Below are 20165 nucleotides of genomic sequence, written 5' to 3' on the forward strand. Positions count from 1 at the left end.
AGTTTTTAAATGTTGCGGACAATACTCTCTGGTAAAGAAACAAGGATATAACGAGGATATATATATATGAAATTTTAGCATCCTAAATAAAAAATCATCAAAAATTTTGTTCAGATTGTTTGAGAGAATGGAATTATAACATTTGGTTTTAAGATTAACTTTTGCTTTAAATTAAACTTTAATAGTATATCAGTGGTGTTTGTCAGCTCTTCTACATAGTTTTTCTTCGTCTAACCATCAGCGTGGATGACATGTCCCTGAAACGGTTATATGAAACTACGTATTTATTTTTTTTATAGCAATAGTTTTAAAATGTGTTCATGTAAAACTAAAAAAAAAATCAAATTAAATAATAATTGGTTATTGAAATAGAAAAATGTTACTTTTCTCCAACTATTCAAAATGATTGGCGGAAAGTTATTTAACTCGTTTAGAAGAACTGTAAAAACATCACCATTACATTCTTGAAGCCAATGGTGCTTCATTAAATTTGGTATTATTGATGTTATGGTAGCTGTTTTAATAGGTGCCAAATATACTAATACTACATATATCATGATATTTATGATGTGGCAACACGTTTAAGATCCCGAACAACTGTATCATGCAGTTATAATTTTGTATTGAAACAGGGGTCTGTTTAGAAGAAATTTGGGTCCTTCACAAAATATCTTTTCATAAAAACGAACCCTTCACAAATTTGTTTATCCTCATTATTGTTTTGTTAATCGAATAAACTCTTTCCAGTGCAGAAAACCAGAAAGATGGATGTAAACGAATTAGGTTTTGCCTTCGGAAGACGATTCTTCCATTATTCGTCGCAAATGAATATTCTGCGTTCAGCAGTATAGGCTAAATACCAATTAATTGCATTGTTGCATCTCTAATTTAGAAGCAATTGCTGTTTATTTTTTTAAAATTTTGTTTTTATTATAATTTTATAGTGCTGAGCATAATCTTGTAACTATTTACAATTTAAAAACTCCTTGAAAAAGTTTTTTTAAAAACCGGACCCTATTTGCACAAATTCATAAAAGCTGACAAAAACCGGACTTTTCACAAAATGTCTGGACAGACCCCTGATTGAAATGAATAGGGTGATACTAAAATATATTTTGGCACCTTCTATTTGATATTTTTGAAGGTAAGTAAATACATATCTTTCCGAGGTAAGTAAAAACATACCTAGGACAGTGACTCTACAGTAACAGGTATCAAATCCAGATTTGTTTTTAAGATGAACTTTGAAAGTCGCTGTATCGTCTCTCTTTGCATTTGTAACTGCTAATACGGCATTTGTGTCGCTCACCTACGAAAAGAAATAACATTCATTTATAATATTTCTTAGAACTTTAATACAAGCCCTTCAGACTTTCTCATTTGTTGGCAATTATGCGGAGAAAAGTTTCAGGCGTGTTTAAGTAAGAGAAGCAGCAAAATAGTTCGACAACACTCTGCTAGTTAGTTAAACATTATTTCAGAATTTTAACTTTTTTATATAAACTGCACAAAATGTTTGCCATTTTCGCAAGAAAATTTTGCATTTTTAAAAACTGTCATTTTTTTTGTTATACTTATTACAATTTAATTCATAGGTTTTCAAAAACATCTTAAGTTAAGCCAGCGTTGCCATTTTTAATTTATTTTACGCTATTGAAACGTATGAGAAACTTGTTTAAATTTCAACCAACAATAGTTGTTGTAAAATCGTAGAAATTATTTCAGTCATTTGGAAGTTTTGATTTACAAGAAAGGATTTTAGAGATGCAAATCAGTCGAAAAAATAAGAAACGGAAAAGAAAAATGCTGCATCACCCTAAAAACAATCCGCTTCCTTCTTTTGAACTTCCTGATTTTATTTTAACTCCACAACTGCTTTGTGATGGTTAAATAGGTTTAATAATTCTGTTAGTATTCTCGATATTTTTTTCACGTGATATTGCAATTAAACTGAGGAGTTGAATTGCAGACGATCTGAAAATTTTGAAGAAAAAAAATAAGTTATGTTCATGAAATCCACAATTGCTGATTAAATGATATTATTAAAGTAAACCATTTGTCATCTAAAGACAGTAAATAAAATGTTCGAGATCGTGAAAATCATGACGAACAAAACTATCTCCACCAAAGAATGGAAATAAATTTTTTCTTCTAATAAATAATTAACTTATTCAGGATTACACACGATTCGAATTAAATTTCTTGCCTGTTACTTCAAACAAGAAAAGAAGTCATTGACTGTGATCATTTTATTTGGTTATTTTTTGAGTGAGGCATAGAGTCTTAACCTTTTTTTAAAATTTCATTTATTTACATAAATAGTTATTGTTAGATTCTCATTTATAATTGCATCATTTAATGTTTTACCAAAAAGAGATCTCTTTATATATCAAACTGGAAATAAAATATGAGTGATATTATAATTTTGAGCATTACAGCGTTAGATTGTAATTAGTTGTAGAATTTTGAATACGGTTTTTTAAAAGCACATTTTTCACAATGAGGAATAGAGTTAATCGTAAAACTAATGTTTGCGAAAAAATTTTGTAATGAAATCACCCTAATATTAAAGAACTTTTTCCAATTTTTAAAAAATTTAATCAACCTTTCACCCCCACCCTTCTTCTAAGTGCATACTTGGTACCTATCAAGATAAATGTAATGCCCAGTTATGGGATTTTTTTGAGAAAATATTTAAATCAGAATGCTACTGTTGCGTTGGCAACTAGTTTCAAAAGCGCCACCTATAATCAATTCTTGTATTAGATATTTACCATCATTTTGTACATAGTTTTTTGGATGGCAACGTTAGTTTAGAAAATAAAAATAAGTTTAGATTTACTCTGCTTCATTTCTCTGATGAAATATATTTATTAAATTTAGATTGCGAAGAGCTATAATTGTCATAACCAACATCAAGAGTTGTTGTGTAAAACTGAGAACTCACTTAATTATATAGTGTCACATACTTCAAAATGTTCACACGCTAAAAAGTTGTAAAACTGAATGAAGGCATGGCAACTTAAAAAGGACAGAGAATAATTTTTCTCTTTCTTCTTCGTTATTAATTTTAAGTGTGTGAGTTCAGACAAACCTAGATTAAGCCATGAAGTTTCAAATACTGAAGAGAAAAATAAATGATGAGATGTTAACTTATGATTACGCAACGGAGAAGTTATCTTCTGATTAATTTGTTTGCCTTTTAATATGTTGAAGTATTTTTTTCAGCAACTAAAATTTTATGACTTACTCTGTCTGAACTTACTTTTTCTTTCTTTTAAATTAGTCATGAGGAAGAAAGAGGATTTGCGACAAAAATTTTCGTTCGCGGTAAGGCGTTCTCTTTAATCACATGTGCCAAATTAGATTTAACGCGGAATTTTTAATCGCTATCAAAATAACTTAATTCAGAAACTCAAATCATTCATAAACCATGCAATTACTTAAAAATGATTCTTTAAAATATAATAACCACCTTCAAGAATATCCTGGCATCCGTTTCATCTATGTCTTTGTCATTCTTTGTCCAGGTGGCAGATGGTTTAGGAAAACCAGTGAATGGAACTGTAATTGAGAACTCTTCGCCTGCTTTCACTACAATATCTTTGATGGCACCCACATCAATGCGTGGCTTGTCTGAAATCATCATTTAGATTAAGATAGACATTGGAGAATTTGTGGCAAGATCATATTTGATAAGTATTTATTTATAATAAGTACAGATTTCAATGCAATATTTATTGAAGTGCATAGAAAAACAAAAGAAAAATATGATTCAATTGTACAGTAGCACGTAACTATTGTGACGTTACTTTAAAATTAGAATCACGAGAAAGAGCTAAAATTGGAATATCTAGAACAATGTCTTAGATCCAATATAACTACGTAGGGAATCTCTATCGGGTAAATAGTAACTTAAATACGGGTAGAGTCATTCAAATAAAAAATTAGTTTAAAATCACCTCCATCATGGAACGAAAACAACAACTCATTATCCAAAAACTTGACCTTTCCACAAATTTATCACGCGAAACATAATGATAATAAAAGCAGCTGAAGGAGAGCAATCAAAGTGAGTGGAGGTAGATACCGAAAGTAAGTCTCTCTCTTCAAAAACAGTTTCAGCACTGTCATTCTCCATGTGGGTATTGGAAGAAAAAAAATGTTATAATGCTAAGTTGGTTTAATCATAAATGCTAAGTTAGTAAAATGGTTTAATTGTATCAATTAGCTATAATATAAATAAAAAAATATTCGCTTAGTAAGTAAATTTCCTTTATTTATTTATTTATTTGAAGGATGCGACCCAGTTGTTTTATTTAAATAGATGAACTTTAATTAAATCTTCCAAATGAAGCCAAGTAGAACAATAATTGTGTACCTGGTTGTTCTTCCACTAGAATCATTGAGCTGGGTTTGCTGGGTGGACTCTCTCCCACATTATTCATCGCTATTATTCTGAATTCATATTCCTTTCCCTCCACCAAGTCAGGAACCTTAAACAAAAATTTATTAAGACTTCTCAATCCAAGAAGGAAAACAATTATTTATTTTCTACTGTTTGCTTATAAAGTCGATTTATACTTTTCAATGATTTAAATTCCGTAAAAAGATATTAGTAGGCAATTATTGAATATTTTGAGCAGCATCTCCATGGTTTACTGAGTGCATTCAAAAAACTTCAGAGACGCTTCCTTCCAAGTTGCATCTTTCAAAGATCTTCACACATTTAAATGACTCCATTAAAACGCCGAATTGTTGTTTTACATGGTAAATATAAATTAATTTCATTCCACACACCATCGGCAACCGAGCATTCCAATTAGTATACATCGATATCATAAAATTTCAGCTTTAAACATCGCACTAAATCGTAGCGAAATTATGTACACTCTAAAAATGAACACCCTTATAGTGTACGCAAAAAAATAGTGTTCAAAGTTTTGAAACATGCTGTGGAATGACGTCTATCTACATACGTCTTCAAGAAGATATTTAGAAGAAAAAAAGAATGGTGATAATCGCATGGAGAACTTTGTGACTCAACAGATTTAACGTACATCAGTTACTACATGGGAGACCGCGATCTCTGTAGGGTACTTGACATGGGGCCCAGTGCCCTACTCACCAGGCTATTACGGCCATTTAATGAGATTATAACAAAATCTGTTTACCACGAAACACGTGTTATCGACGTGCAAGATGTTGTTGATGATGTCCCACTCTTTGGCTTGTGCCATCCTCTTCTCGATGTAATAACCGAGTATTTTACTTCCTCCGTCATCCGGTTTAGGCCAGGACAGTGTGACGCTGTCTTTGGTGATCTTGTCGACGTGTGGCGCTTCCGGCATCGAAGGTGGATCTTCAATATCAAGAAATAATCATTATTATTATTATTATTAGAACTTTCATTTTGAGAGATTAGAAGAAAGAAGCTTACACTTTTTCTTCTCTGCCTTGACGAGACCAGTGGGTTTACTGGGTTTGCCTGCCCCTCCTTCATTCACGGCCAATACTCTGAATTCGTATGTCTGTCCGTCGGATAAACTCGGGACTACAAATTCAGTTTCGGGAATGGGGAACTGCGACACTCTCACCCATTCCTGTGTTCCCTTCTCTTTCTTCTCGACCAGGTAGCCTGTAAATAAAGAATAGCATCCTGTTTTGAAAGTGTATAGAAGGATAAAAAGAATTACCATCCAATAACATTCCTTTCTGATGTTGACAGAAATGGAATAGAGTGTGCAATATTATTTGTTAGGACGGAGATCGTCTTAAATGAATGAGTATATTTTTACTTTCTGGCCGTTACATCTTCATTTGGATGTGATAACATGCAGGGCTCGAAAAAACTCAGAAATTTTACCCGTCCCCGAGGACGGCTTGTAAAAACAATGCACCCGTCCTCCGTTGAAACTAACCCGTAGCTTTTAAATAAATAAAAATATAATTTTCTCCTATTTATTACAAGCATTTATATAAATTGCACAATGAATTAGTCGTTACTAGGATTACATTATACAGTAATAAAAGAAATACTAGGTTACTAATAGTAAACTAGTATTTTTTTTATGAAATAATTTAATTGACAAGGGTCAAGTTATCTGGAATGTCAAGTTATCCGAGGGTACTGCGTTTTTTAAATGAATCAAATATGACGTTTACCAGTTCCCCAATCAAGCCAATGATTTACAGAGGTTTCGGCACAGAAATCTGAAAGGGGTTTTCCATTTAGGTGGATGTTCATAATTGCTATTAAAGCTTCTTGTTTAAGACCAGTACGTATTGTGTTTTTTTGTAAGTTTATTGCTACAAAGCCCCTTTCAACCGCTGCAGTACTCCCAGACAGAGAAAACATCAATATATGCGCAGTATGTTGCTGTATTGTGGATCATTTTGCTGCCTTGTAACTTACAAGACTCTTGTAAGATAACAAAAATTGAAAATGTATCACGAACATTAACGAGAAAATGGCCGTCCGCGCGGACGTCGGATTCGAGAAATTCGTTGTCCGCGGAGAATTTTTGACCGTCGAGGACGGGCGGACGGGCTGTTTTTCGAGCCCTGATAACATGAAAACGGTCGTTTAAGAAAAATTGATTTATTAAGTATTGAAAATGGTCATAATTCAAAAATATTAAAATAATAAAGAAAAGAAATCCTGTATAAAAGGAACAAGATAAAACATTCGCTTACATCGAGAGTTTTAGTTACCATTTCATATTCAATGGCTAGGACCGGGATGCCCAAAAAGGCATCCCCCAGTCGCCTAAAATTAGAATTTGAAAGTGAATTGTTCCCAACGGACTGTTAGGGGAATGGGAAGAGATCCAAAGTGGGTGATTCATCGAAAGATAACATTGCCAAAAAATAAAGCCAACCCCTCATTAATCAATAGATTTGAAAATACTTTGGCGATCGCGAATAGCCAACAAGACTGTGAGAATTAGTAGAACTATGTAACTGAGACATTTTTGTGATAAGAAATAAAGAATAAAGAGTTGTAAATAGATTTTTGTTTTCGATTCAGTGAATTGATGAGTCTACATTAATATTGAAAATAAAAGTGAGCCATTACATGGATCGATAAGAAAAGAATAAAATATTTTATGTTCGCTTTTTTATAAAATATAATAAAAATTAACTAATTAATTTAATTCAGTTAAAATTCGTTTAAGAATGATTAAAAAAATAAGTTTGAGAAATAAAAGAAATTTTAAAAGCTAGTAAATATATAATGCGGCATCACATTTTTATTTTTTAAATAAACACTTATTTCTAATTTATCAATGTAATATTTTACAGTTTGACTCTACATGTTCTTTGTTGTAGTTTTTCTAAGCATATATCAAAAGTAGAAAAGAAATATGTATGAAAAGAACTCATCACCTCATTGAAAATTCTCTTTCTATCAGCAAATTGATTATTTTAATATTGCTTTTCAAACATACACTTTGTTTCAGAAAGTTATTTCTCTTTCGTAGAAACAGTTATAACTTTTTGTTCCAATATAAACATTCGAATGGTATTTTTCAAAACAAACGCTTAATCCATAACTTCCTTGTGTGTAGCCAATTGTCTTCTTACTGTACGATGCTGACAGTATTTTTCGGGTAATTTTTAATATTTTGAACTACTATACACACAACAAAGCATGATTCTTGAATTGTTTCCAAAACATTAAACCTTACACGTGTTGGTGGTAACAAAGCAGATATATTTATATTAAAAATATTCTTTTTGTAAGTTAAGTCGATAATCACTTCTGCTTTATAATTAAAAAAAAAGACTAATTTCACACTAAGAGAGCAGAAAACTTATTGCAGAGAAAATTACCAATAATTGGTTTTCCACCATCATGTGCTGGAGGCTGCCAGGATAATGATACAAAAGTGGGTCCATGATCCAAAACTTTCGGTTGACTAGGTGGATCAGGGGTGTCTGAAAAAGGAACATTTTATAACTATTAATGATCATAACTTATGAACTATTAATCATTATAACGAACCTATAGAACGATTTTTTTACGAAAATAGTTATTAATATTCGATGCTGTGTCATTTGGGAACACGTTTGAATAAAAAGAACACTTTCTAATGTTCGTAAAAGCATTTGTTTTTGCAGTCTTCTAATGAGCTGGCTCCACATCCATTTTGTGTAACAGAAAACTAAACTTAGTGACATTTTATTCCTCTGAATCCTTCCTTTTAAAGATGCAGCATTCAGTAACGTCATTTAACGAGAAAGTAGGAACAAATACTTGAAAAAGCATTTAATCAAATAAGCAGCTCAAATTACAAAGAAATACTATGATAAAAAAAAAATTTATCCAATGCTTCAATTAGGGTAATTAATAATTGAACTAGGAGGGCAAATACAAATGAAAGACTCCTAAAAAGCTTAGTTAAACTCTGAAGAGTGGCAGAACTAATTAGGTAGATGTTGAACTATGAAATCGTTTCTTAAATACAATTGAAATTAATATTATTTTAACCATCTGGATAAAACTGCCTTTGAAAATGGCTGTAAAAATGTTTGAAAAAGTATTTAAACACTACCGAAGAGGTAGATACATAAAGGGTGTTATATTGAAATGAATGGAAGAATACCCATTACCAGCAATTATAAAGAAATTGCAACTCTCAATGCAATCAATAGCGTAAACTACAATAAGTCGAAAAAATGGATCCATTTAAAATTATAAAATTATAATTCAAAGAGGGCTCATTCAAAGTGCGTCAATTTTAAGCATAAATTTTACAATTATTATTTATACAATTATTGATACGATAAATGTATTCAGTTGAATAATCCAAACATTTATGTTAGTCATAATGCCTATTTGTTATATTAATTTATAAGGAATACTATATAGTATGCATTCTTATAATAATGAATACGTATTGTTATTATAGTGTATAACGTAAATAAAAGAATTTGTTAATACTAAATTGCATTACTTTCTAACTTACGTAAAAATAGAAAGTGATGCGATCCTTTGCTAAAATGTTGTCCTTACATCATGAAAATATTATAAATAAAACTGATCACACAATATGATTATTTTTTTATTTAATATACGTTCATTTAAAATAATCTTTCTTTTTCATCGCTCGCTCATTGGATATTTTAGTCTGCTGATGCTTTTTTTTAAAAAAATGAAGAATTAAAAACAAGTGCGAAATCATTTATTAATATACATTTCAGTATTGTTGTATATCTATAGGCCTTAAAATACACTACCACAATACTATAAAAAATGACTGATTTTAAAAATACTTACTTCATTTCTTTTGTATGAGAATTAAGAAAAGAAAATGCATAAAAGTCACATTTGTAAATCAGTCTGCTGATGCAACTCATCTAATGATATCACTCAAGAAAAACGTTCATTAAAGGCCCCAATGAGATTCTTTAATAGTTGTTATATTTTTTTTTAGTGAGGAAAAATGAAACGATTCGGTCTCCCACGTGTTATCCCAACAATTTTAAAAATGATGATGAGAGAAAAAAATATCAAACTTATCACTTTAATAATTGATGGTCGTGAAATATGCAGGAGGGTCGTCTTTTCACCAAAATATATCGTCATCAGAGCATCTGAAGACGTTCTATATTATCACCGTCGTTTAACAGCCATTCCTTGTCATATTGAATCCAATCCAGAAGGCTGTCTTCGTGGATGAAATGAACCCACATGGATAGGTCTACCACTGAAGATATTTTATGTGGGGCACCTCAATCGAAACGGCGAGGTTCGAGTTTTAATGATGGTAAAATCATCCCAGCACAAATCTTAAAAGTAAAGAATGACATGTATTGAAAAAAATTAAAGCATATTCTGATGTGATATAAATTCAGATGTGATTCATACATATAGTATAAATGAACGTGCCGTGAGTTTAAAAATTGAAGTTATTACTTTTTAAGAAACAAGTAATATAAAAGTCAATTCCTACTGAGATCAACTAAGGAAAATTTTTATTTTAGTTACTTTTTATGAAATATTTTCCCCCACATATAAAGCTAAAATTAATTTATGAATTATTTGAAAAAAGTGCATCGTATGTCCTCCACTTAAAAAAAATGTATTTAAACTCGAGTTGGATGAGTAAAATGTTGAACATTTGATATAGGGTGAACAAATAGTAGGGATTGAGGTACTGAAATCAAGTGTATTATTTTTAGTGAAATGGTGCAGCATTCATTTCCTGAAATAAATGTGGTATAAAATAGCACAAGATGTTACCGAATGGATTCTTTGCAGTGATTGGTTTACTCTCGAGAGGTTCGCTTATGCCGTATATGTTCTCAGCCCTCACTCTGAACCGGTACTGCTTTCCTTCATCCAAACTTTTCACAGTGAAGGCCGGATTTGGACAATAGCCACCAGTGGGAAGCCATTTGTCACCACCAATATCACACTTCTCCAATATGAAACCTTTAAAAACAGTTCAAACATTTCAATTATAACACACTTAAAATAATCAAATTTGTTAAAACCTTTTTTTTTCCTTCCAATATATCATTAGAATGGAAAATTTTTTTCATTCGATGCCATTGAAACTAAAGTTATTTATATAAATAATACAAAATTAAATTTAAAAAAAGGATTATTTAAAAAAAAAAAAAAAGAGTTTAGAGAAATTAATTTTTAGGGGGAAAAACATTTGGTTTAAAACTGCCTTGGTTAAAAACATTTTTAAATAAAATCATTTTAGCTCTCGTAAATTTGCTTCGAAACATTTTTGTAGACGAAAATTTAAAGTTTATGAAAGAAGATGTACCTGTCAATTCTGATCCGCCATCATCTTCCGGTTTCATCCATTTCAGGGAGATGGAATTGTTTGTGACTTCAACAGCTTCTAGAGGTCCTCGTGGGGGGGAGGGCTTGTCTGAAAATACATTTTGTTATTCTGTTGTGTTTTTCAATGACAGTTTTGCCTCACAATTTTTTTCTATTTTTTTTTTAAATTGAATGAGTAGGTGTAAAGGAAATTGTGATTAGTTACAACTTCATTTTTATGAAAAATACCACCCCCTCTCTTCGCACCGCTCACCAACCCTTGTAACTGATTTTTTTCCTCCATTTTTTTTATTAAAAGCCACTATTTTAATTTAAAAAAAGTTCTTCTGTTCATAAAAGACATAATTATAAATTTCAAGTAAAAATCTTTTCTTAATATGTTAATCCAATTGTACTTGAAACAGAAAAGAAATATATGAGAATTCATTAACGATACTCTTATTTCATCTTTGTTGACATTAAGTGAAATTCGAGCTGATATAATGAAGAAAGTAATAAAGTTTTCTAAAACAATGTATAAAAATTTTTTTTAAAGCAAAAAATAAAGTGGGAAAAAATAGAGGCACATAAATGTTCTTTCCGAGGTTTAAGAAAAAACAACCCACGATGAGGCGTAAAATTTCAACTCCTTGGTATTTTAAACTTGCATGTTTGACGACCCAATTCATTAAATATTTATTTATTCAAATCTTGCTTCTTCTCCATCACGCTTATAAGCGTTTTTATTTTTAAGCAGCAAATCAAAATATAAAGTTTAGTTGAACCACGCCTGCGGTTGTTTTAAAATAGTCTCAAAAGTTTAAGCACAAGCAGAAAAAATACAATTTTCAAAGGCAACAACAGAACGTAAAAAAAAAACTGATTTGCAATTAAGTATAGTAAATAAACGAAGACCTGCTTCATTTATTTTGATCACAGAAAAATAGGTAAATAGCAGAAACACATTTTGTGCCAATTTAAAATGACTATTACACAAATGTTTCATATTTTAAGAAATTTTATAAAAAATGTAGCACTATTCATACAGATTAAAATAAGTAAGCATTCATCAAGTGAAGACCAAAAAGCAAACCCAGGATTTAGTGAGCTTCATTTTTTCAGTTCTCAAGCTGATCTTATTTATTTATTAATTAATTAATTTTTTTGCCTTATTCAGGGTCCTTGGAAAATTTTTAGTAGGGGTAGTCAATTGAGGGTCATGCTAGATTAAATTTCTTATTTTAATATACCATTTTATCGTTTTTCTTTATAAAACACAATAAAGCAGCGATATCAAAGAAAATATTAGGAGGAATCATCGATCTGACTCACCATATACGAGCAATGTTATGTCAGCTGAATCTTCACCATATGCATTCTTAGCCTGTATGTTGTAGAGTCCACTGTCTGTCCTCTCAGATTTAGGAATGGTCAGCATGATGAGTTCCTCATCGCGTATCTCTTGCCTTGTATGTGGAGTGTCCTGCAGGTGTTGACCATTGTGTGTCCACCTGACAGTCGGTACAGGAGAGCCGGTCAGAGGAATGTTTATGTAAACAGGATCGCCAGCTCGAACACGAATGAATTTCCCGTACAAACCATCCAGGTGAAGTTTCGGTTTTTCTGAAACGAGGTGAAAGATTCTTTTCAAATGAGTCAAGCAAAACTACATAATTATATCCATGTATACATCCAATGATGAAGGAATTAAATTTAAACACTTTTATATTTTATAGCCGCTGAACAACCGACCCAATTTTGGGTCTACGACTACAAATGTACTTCGTAGCCTTGTCATTTTGAACACAATGCAGAAGATCCTGGATCAAGTATTCGGTGAAATTTGTCTTCGTTGAGGATTTTTTTGGTGGAACTAACCAGCATTTGGGTTACATGGAAAGGAAAACCACGACAGCCTCCCACGGTTAGCCTGACGGCAAGGGGACTCTAACCCATGATCCGTCTACCACTGAGGATATTTTACGTTAGCACTGAGGTCGGTGCGAGTCGGGTGCGGAATTAGAATCAACCATCCATTGCCGGATTCGAACCCGTTTCCCCTCGTTGAGAGCGAGCGCTCAATCCCCTGAGCCACCACGGCTCTCATAACACACCTAAATGTTTGGGGGGGGGGATTTTTTTTTAACACACTAAACGAAAATTTTAAACACGGTAATTTCATGACTCAATGGTAACACAGCAATCTTGACTACGAAATCGTCAAAATGAATTTCAAAAACAGTAATTTTACGACTCAATGATAACACCGCAGTATTGACAACGAAATCGTCAAAATGAATTTCAAAAACAATAATTTTACGACTTAATGATAACACCGCAGTATTGACAACGAAATCGTCAAAATGAATTTCAAAAACAGTAATTTTATGACTTAGTGATAACACCGCAGTATTGACAACGAAATCGTCAAAATGATTCGTAATAGCCTGCAAAACTTACATAAAGATTTTAAGTAAAATTGAAGAAAAAAAATCGTCAAAATGTTTTTTTGAATAATAAGGGGGAGCTATTTCTTTTTATCGATTTCATATGATTGTTTTAACAGTTCTCAAGATACATTCATATCATTGATTTCAATTATGCAATCAGTTTCTCCTTCCAAACTACAGTTTTTTAATTGCACTTTTATTCTATGTTTTTTTTAAAAATGTACTAGTTTAAATACTTTATATGTGACACGGATAGTGTGTTAATGTTGTGACAAACTTCTGGGGGAATGAGGACTCATCATCAGGATTATAACTGAATAAGAACTAATGCCAGTGAATGTCATCATACGCCGCTAGGAGTGTCATATGAATCTGGAATGGAGAGTCAGATGAATCTATTGGCGGATGAAATTGCTCTGTCGTGAACTTTTGAAAGGGGGAGGCGTCCCTAGTCGCGCACAACGGTCATTTCAGATTTGAAATCCAAACACCCGAATCACTTATTTGGCTCATTCAAAAGTGAAATCTACCTATCACCGTTATTGACACGTAACATATTTTCATAGAATTTTTTATGAGTTTTAGAATGTGTTCAAGGAGAAGTCAAAACAAGTTGATAAAATTGCTTGTAACAGCAAATCTTGTGTTATAACCACTCAAATCCTTGAACCAAAAGAATTACAGAAAGTGCTTCCCATTTTTAGAGCAATCACTCAGTTTGACTTAAAAAAAAATAATGATATTTCTTAAGAAGCAGTGAACATACCTTTCATTGGTTTTGCTGTAATTGGTTTTGAGGCTGGACTAGGTTCACTATAGCCAGCAACATTATGAGCAGTTACTCTATATTCGTAGGAATGACCATCAGTCACCATGTGATCAGTGAAGTTACAACTCTGAAATTCATGAAGTCTCTTTCAGCACTCATTTTAATTTCACAAAACAGATATGTAAAGAAATCTCACAATTTGTTTACAGTATAGAAATGTTACATTAATGATAACAACGTTTCAATATTCGTAATCTTCCCCGTTCGATGTTTTTCAAAAAACAATTTAAAATTTTGATTTTCAACTGAAATATTTGAAAGAGTTTACTTGCAAGTAAAGTGAATCACTGATCTATAGATGTTTTATTTTATACTTGTTCTATTATTTTTATTTTTACGAGGGTAAAGTACTGTTTTTAAGCCAGTACTTTATATTTTTTTGTTATTGTACAGTTTCAAAATTTCCAATCAACATATGCTTAAAAATATTTCATAAATCATACTACACGTTTTTAAAAAACAAAACTTATGAATTCAATAGGCATTACTGTTTAAAAACATTAATAAAATCTTCATATTTTCCAACATTAATTGTTTCAAATAAGTAACTTATTTGAATAAAACATAAATAAATGCTCTGTCATTGTCATTGCATCTGTAAATAGTTTCGTGATCATATTTTGCTTTTTTTTCAATTCCAATGATTACATTTATTTCATTAGAAAAGAATCCTTTTTTGATCAATTTTCTCCTGATTCAGATATAAATAAATATTGAATCACCTTCACCAAATCCTTTGTAACCGTTCCCCATCTGTTCAATTTCGTGTCACGCCTTTCAATCTCATATCCAATAATATCACAACCTCCATCCTTCAGTGGCGGAGACCAACTGATCTTGATGAAGTCACGGTCATGATCAACGGGCTCAGGTTGTCCCGGTGGACTCGGGGGCTCTGGAAATAAAACACACATATTATAGTAAAAGCAATGTTGAGATAAAATGTAGTTGGAAAAAACCCCAAATTACCTTCATTTAGTTGGACCTAACCTAAATGATACAAAAAAAAGAGACTTACTGAAAGGATTTTTGACCATAACAGATCTTTCAGTTTCTAGGGCTGCAGAGAGTCCCTGAGCGTTCTTGGCTCTCACTCTAAATTCATAATTTGTATTCTCAATGAGTTTTGGCACTTCGGCTGTTGTGGATTTGGCTGGAATGGTGAGTGCTGGCACCCATGGACCATTGTGAGATTTATCTCGTTTCTCAATAATATAAGCACTGAAATGAAAAGAGGAAATGAATGAAGACGTCGAATCATTTCTTCAATGAATTGATTCGTTGGATGTTGAGTGAGCAAAGTAGAAAAAACGGAATAACTTTTGGTCTATTGATTTACGTTTTAGGACTCAATCTTAGAAGTTTTAGCCAATTAATTAGCGTAGACGATATTGTGTTTCGATGGATTCAAATTTCTGCCCTTCAAAATGTAGGGGCAAACTGGGAAATAGGGGTCCCATAGTTTTATCAAGAGAATGAAGTTCAAAGTTTGGACCCCTTTATGCTAGTCTTATTTTTTGTACATTTTGTCACATCTCGAGTGAATTTAAAAATTTTTGCACACAATTATAAAAGTCATTAATACAAAGATAATTCCACGAAAAATATAACTAAAACATTTATTACTTTTTATTATTTATTTAAAAATATTCAAAAAATTTTTGAATTGCAGGATATGCTGTTTTTAACGCCATTTCTAAAAATGTAAATTTAGATGGCAAAAAAAAAACAATATTTAAGCGAAATAGGTTCCAGAGAAGTTGAATTTAAAAAATACGGCTTCTCTAAAAACTCGATTTCTCAGGGAACTATTTTTGAGTGATTTTGCACACATTTCGTATTTTGACGTGCAAAATTGCATTCTTTAAAATTACGTAAGTAATTTTATATCTTGTTATTCATAATTTTTCAACCATTATTAAATAAAATAATAAAAATTTACTAAAAGTTTTGTTTTTCATGGAATTATCTGTGGATAAACGAATTTCATAATTACAAATATTTTTCAATTCGATTAAAAAGTCTTTGAGATATCCTAGAAAAGCTAAATACAAAAAAAGAAATTGAATAAACTTTAAGGAGTCCAAATTATGGAGACCATATTTCCCAGTTTGCGGCTACTCCCTACATTTTGAATCAGAAATCCGAATCCGTCGAAATAAGTTCAAGTTAATTCAGAAAAAGTACGTTTTTGTGTCTGATTTGTAACTAAAATATCATCTGTAGTAATTAACATTTTTGAAGTCATCACCTCGCATAATTAAAAAGAAGTCCTAGAACTTGAAGATCCGATCATTATAGATCAAAAGTTATTTAGGGTGGTTCGTTTTGTATTTTGCGCACCCTTTAAAAAAACTTAAAGAATTTATTCACAACTGTTTGCCATTAACAGCGGATGAGGAAAGACCTTCTGTCACTAAAAACCATATAATTATTACTATATTTCTAGATGCATCCAATTTTGCATTCCTTATAATCACTTTCACGCGAACAGGTCAATCAGTTACCTTCAACGCACTCCTCTTACAACGTGCATTGACAGATTTTGGAGCAAAAAATAAGCACCTTTTAAGTACTTTTTAAGCACTCGAAAAATATTTTTAACTACTTTCTAAAAATATATATATACAGGGTGTTTCAAAATTATCTTTACATCACCTGGCTTGAAATTTATTACAGACTGGAAGTGCTTAGGGCCACCAATGGTGCGCATGTTGAAGTGTACTAAACAAAACTTTATTAGTTGCAGTAATACATGCAAAAGGCAGAATATAAATATCTTGTTTATTTTCGAAGTTATGAATTTTTGAAGTTGTAAAGAGAATTTTGGAACACCCTGTATATATATATAATTAGGGTCTCTGCAGTCATAAAAATTATATTTTTCTATCGTATAAAGTTCTTAATTTATGAACATTAACTCAATAAAATTCAAAAACATTTTCAAAAACTTTACGCAATCATGATAAAATAACTAGTTTCTAAGCAGAGAAAATTGAGAAAATCATGCATTTTTCGTAATTTAGAACGATAATCGATAGATCGAACGATAAATCTCTTTTAAAAGATAGAAAAGTAAGCACTTTTTACAAACCCCGAAGCCCTTTTAAGATTTAAAAAAAAGTAAGTCACCGATAAGCACCTTTAAGCATTCTTTGAACCTTAACCATAGAACTGCTCTGCATTTCCGACCTTTAAGAAAAACGTTAGGAATAGCAAATTAAATATTTCAGTAGGGAAAAACGCAAAACCAGCGACTGTCTGAGACAATAAGAATTATCAGAAATTCCTTCAGTCAAATAGACAGAACAGTTCTGTTCAATCTAATTGCGCATTGTATGAATACTCATTTGTAAGATATAAGTTAGCAGAAACATGTCAAAGCTCGGGGTACTCAAGATCCATGGCCAAATTAAGAGACTCACTATTAGATTTAATGTAAAATTTTAGTTATGAGGTGATACTATACAACTTTGTTTTTAGATGAATGTGAAATGAAATCTTACACTAAATCACTGCCACCGTCGTCCTTCGGAGGTTTCCACGCAAGGGTGACGCTATCCTTTTGTATATCTTTGATTTCCAGCGGTCCTTCAGGGGCACTGGGTTTCGCTACAGATGTGAATATCAATTATTATTATTATAGAGTAACAGGTAAAATAATTGAATGTGGAATGAAGAGTTAACTTGCCCAGAACAGTCACTTTGAGTGTGCCTTCGTCACTTCCGGAATCGTTTTTGAGATGGAGGACGTACTTCCCGCTGTCCAAACGCTTGGCGTTGATGGCGTGAATGAGGGTGTAACTCTCGTAATTAGAGATGGACACTCTCTTGTCAGACTCCAGTACTTTGTCATTCACAGTCCAGGTGACCTGAGGCACTGGGGCACCCACGAACTTCACTTCTACGTGAAGAACATCACCCACTTTGATTTCAATGTCCTTCAGGGGTGTTACGATCTTCGGTGACACTGACAACAAACAACATCGATTAATCCTGAGACAACTAGTTATCCTGCTATTATTCCCAATTTCGATAATACGATACTCCCACTATATCCCTTGCAACAATTTTAACTTCGCCCCAGTTGGACTCAAAATGGGCACACTATGGGTCCTATGGTCCTATATGAACATACATCAAGGGACCCCTATTGGGAAGTCTAGATATTTTAATATGGGTCCTATATCAAGGCAATATCGGCCTATATAGAGCCAATATAAGTTCTATATTGGCTGAATAATGTATATAAATCTGACAATACTATATAGGGCCTATATTGAAATCAAAACGGCAATAAAATATCGTATGAATTGGCCGTTTCTATATAGGACCCATAGCTGATGAATAACGGCCCATTGAGCCCTAATTGAGCCAAGATTCGTGAATATGGGTCCAATGAGGGCACAAGTTGTTTTGCTGCTAAGGCTATTTAAAAGAACCCCATTATCAGACACGAGAAAGGCTAAAACAGCTATAACAATGAAGAAGAAACTTACAGAATCTTGGACGAGCAGTTATAAGTTCCGATGCTTCGCTAGGGTTGCTCTGTCCTCCTTTGTTGAGAGCGATCACCCGGAATTCGTAATCCTGTCCCTCGATCAAATGAGGCACTTTTCCTTTTCCTTCGTTGCCGATAATTTCTGTTCCTTTCTCCCACAAATTCGATCCTTTTGTTCTCTTCTGAATGATATAACCTGTGATGGGGGATCCACCATCTTCCTCTGGAGGGGTCCACGACAGTTCGATGAAATCGGCACCCCAGTCCGTCGCTTTGGGCTTACCAGGAGTGCTCGGAGGTTCTGTAAAATTGAGAAAATAACGTATTCATACAACTTTACTCTATCAATTTAGATAATTGCAAGTAGTGACGAAATTTAAGATGATTACCGAAGGGATCTCTGGCAGTGACGCCCTCTTCCTTTTCCAAGGGATCTGAATCTCCAATCTCATTGACGGCAAACACTCTGAACTGATAGGATTTGTGGTGGACCAGATTCTGGACCTTGAAAGAAAGGGACGTGGACTGACCAGCTTCCATCCAAGTAGCGCGGGAAGTGTCCATCTTCTCTATCATATAATATTTGATGGGTGAGCCGCCGTCATCTTTTGGCTGTTTCCAAGACAGAAGGGCCGAGTCTTTGGTCACTTCACTCACGTTCAAGGGTCCGACTGGAGCAGTGGGTCTGTCTGTTAATGACAATACTCATGTTAGGTTCATCAACTTTCAGGGGTACGATTTTACAACTTTAATATGAAGCATCTTTCCGCCTTCAAGCTCCCAAATACTTATTAATTATGGTATATACGTTAGGGGTTTCAACTAGGCAAGCACACATCACTATACTATCCTGGTCCGAACGCAACGCACTATTAGGGTGCTTTACAGTGATCACTATCAAAAGACTATTCACAGCGGATGTCTGCGTTCGCTCTGCGGATCACCGATGAGATGGATGAGTACTCAAATCATGAGATGACCGAGATGCATTACATGTACAAAACTGCAATGCAAGGGGAGCTCAAAGATCATACCAAAAGTGTCCCTGATGCCCCTGACGCTTCCCTAATGCGATGACATTTCAACGACTGCACCCACAACTCTGCGATTCAACTTGCATGTTTCATCCACTTGCATGCTGGATGCCGAATGTGGCAGGAGTGTGTAAGAACGCCACCTGTATTGGGTGACATTGTGCATCGTATCAACAGAAAGAATGAATCTGTCATGGGGACTCTGTCGAGAGCCGTTCACGTTTCCCGTCATACAGTGCGGCGAGTCATGCGCAGAGATTTCAGGGCCTAGAACCATCGGATGACCAGGCACGTGTCTATTATACCACGCGTTCATTTCGGCACGTGATTTCTCCAACAGACGGCAATAGATCTGGACTTTTGTGCACATGTGTTGTTCACTGACGAATGCAAATTCACACGCATGGGTATTTCGAATATCCACCACTTTTTTGGGCAGGCACTAAAAACGTGCGCGCAATACGTCCACGTTCATTTTATCCACGTTTCGCTCTAAATATTTGGGTCAAAATCGTGCACGATCATTTCATTGGGTCATACATACTGCCCACACGCCTGGATGCAG

At 33.2% G+C, this 20165-nt stretch overlaps 1 protein-coding gene across 9 annotated transcripts in view; it reads right to left on the minus strand.

Moving 5' to 3' along the window:
* Nucleotides 1-20165, minus strand: part of LOC107453633 (twitchin) — a 264438-nt gene that overhangs the window by 81987 nt on the left and 162286 nt on the right. For all 9 annotated transcript variants that reach the window (XM_087158572.1, XM_087158571.1, XM_087158570.1 and 6 more), the window contains 16 exons: nucleotides 18956-19255; nucleotides 18565-18867; nucleotides 17757-18035; nucleotides 17572-17677; nucleotides 15084-15286; nucleotides 14788-14960; nucleotides 14003-14132; nucleotides 12119-12409; nucleotides 10788-10895; nucleotides 10250-10441; nucleotides 7837-7941; nucleotides 5441-5638; nucleotides 5175-5362; nucleotides 4382-4496; nucleotides 3476-3636; nucleotides 1186-1309 (listed from right to left, as the gene is read on the minus strand). In XM_087158572.1, the coding sequence (XP_087014698.1) occupies nucleotides 1186-1309; nucleotides 3476-3636; nucleotides 4382-4496; nucleotides 5175-5362; nucleotides 5441-5638; nucleotides 7837-7941; nucleotides 10250-10441; nucleotides 10788-10895; nucleotides 12119-12409; nucleotides 14003-14132; nucleotides 14788-14960; nucleotides 15084-15286; nucleotides 17572-17677; nucleotides 17757-18035; nucleotides 18565-18867; nucleotides 18956-19255 (2976 nt within the window). The remainder of the gene's footprint in view (nucleotides 1-1185; nucleotides 1310-3475; nucleotides 3637-4381; nucleotides 4497-5174; nucleotides 5363-5440; nucleotides 5639-7836; nucleotides 7942-10249; nucleotides 10442-10787; nucleotides 10896-12118; nucleotides 12410-14002; nucleotides 14133-14787; nucleotides 14961-15083; nucleotides 15287-17571; nucleotides 17678-17756; nucleotides 18036-18564; nucleotides 18868-18955; nucleotides 19256-20165) is intronic.

This window comes from Parasteatoda tepidariorum, chromosome 3 (genome assembly GCF_982258835.1).
Source record: "Parasteatoda tepidariorum strain Cologne lab strain chromosome 3, Ptep-v5.0, whole genome shotgun sequence".
Classification (NCBI taxonomy): domain Eukaryota; kingdom Metazoa; phylum Arthropoda; class Arachnida; order Araneae; family Theridiidae; genus Parasteatoda; species Parasteatoda tepidariorum.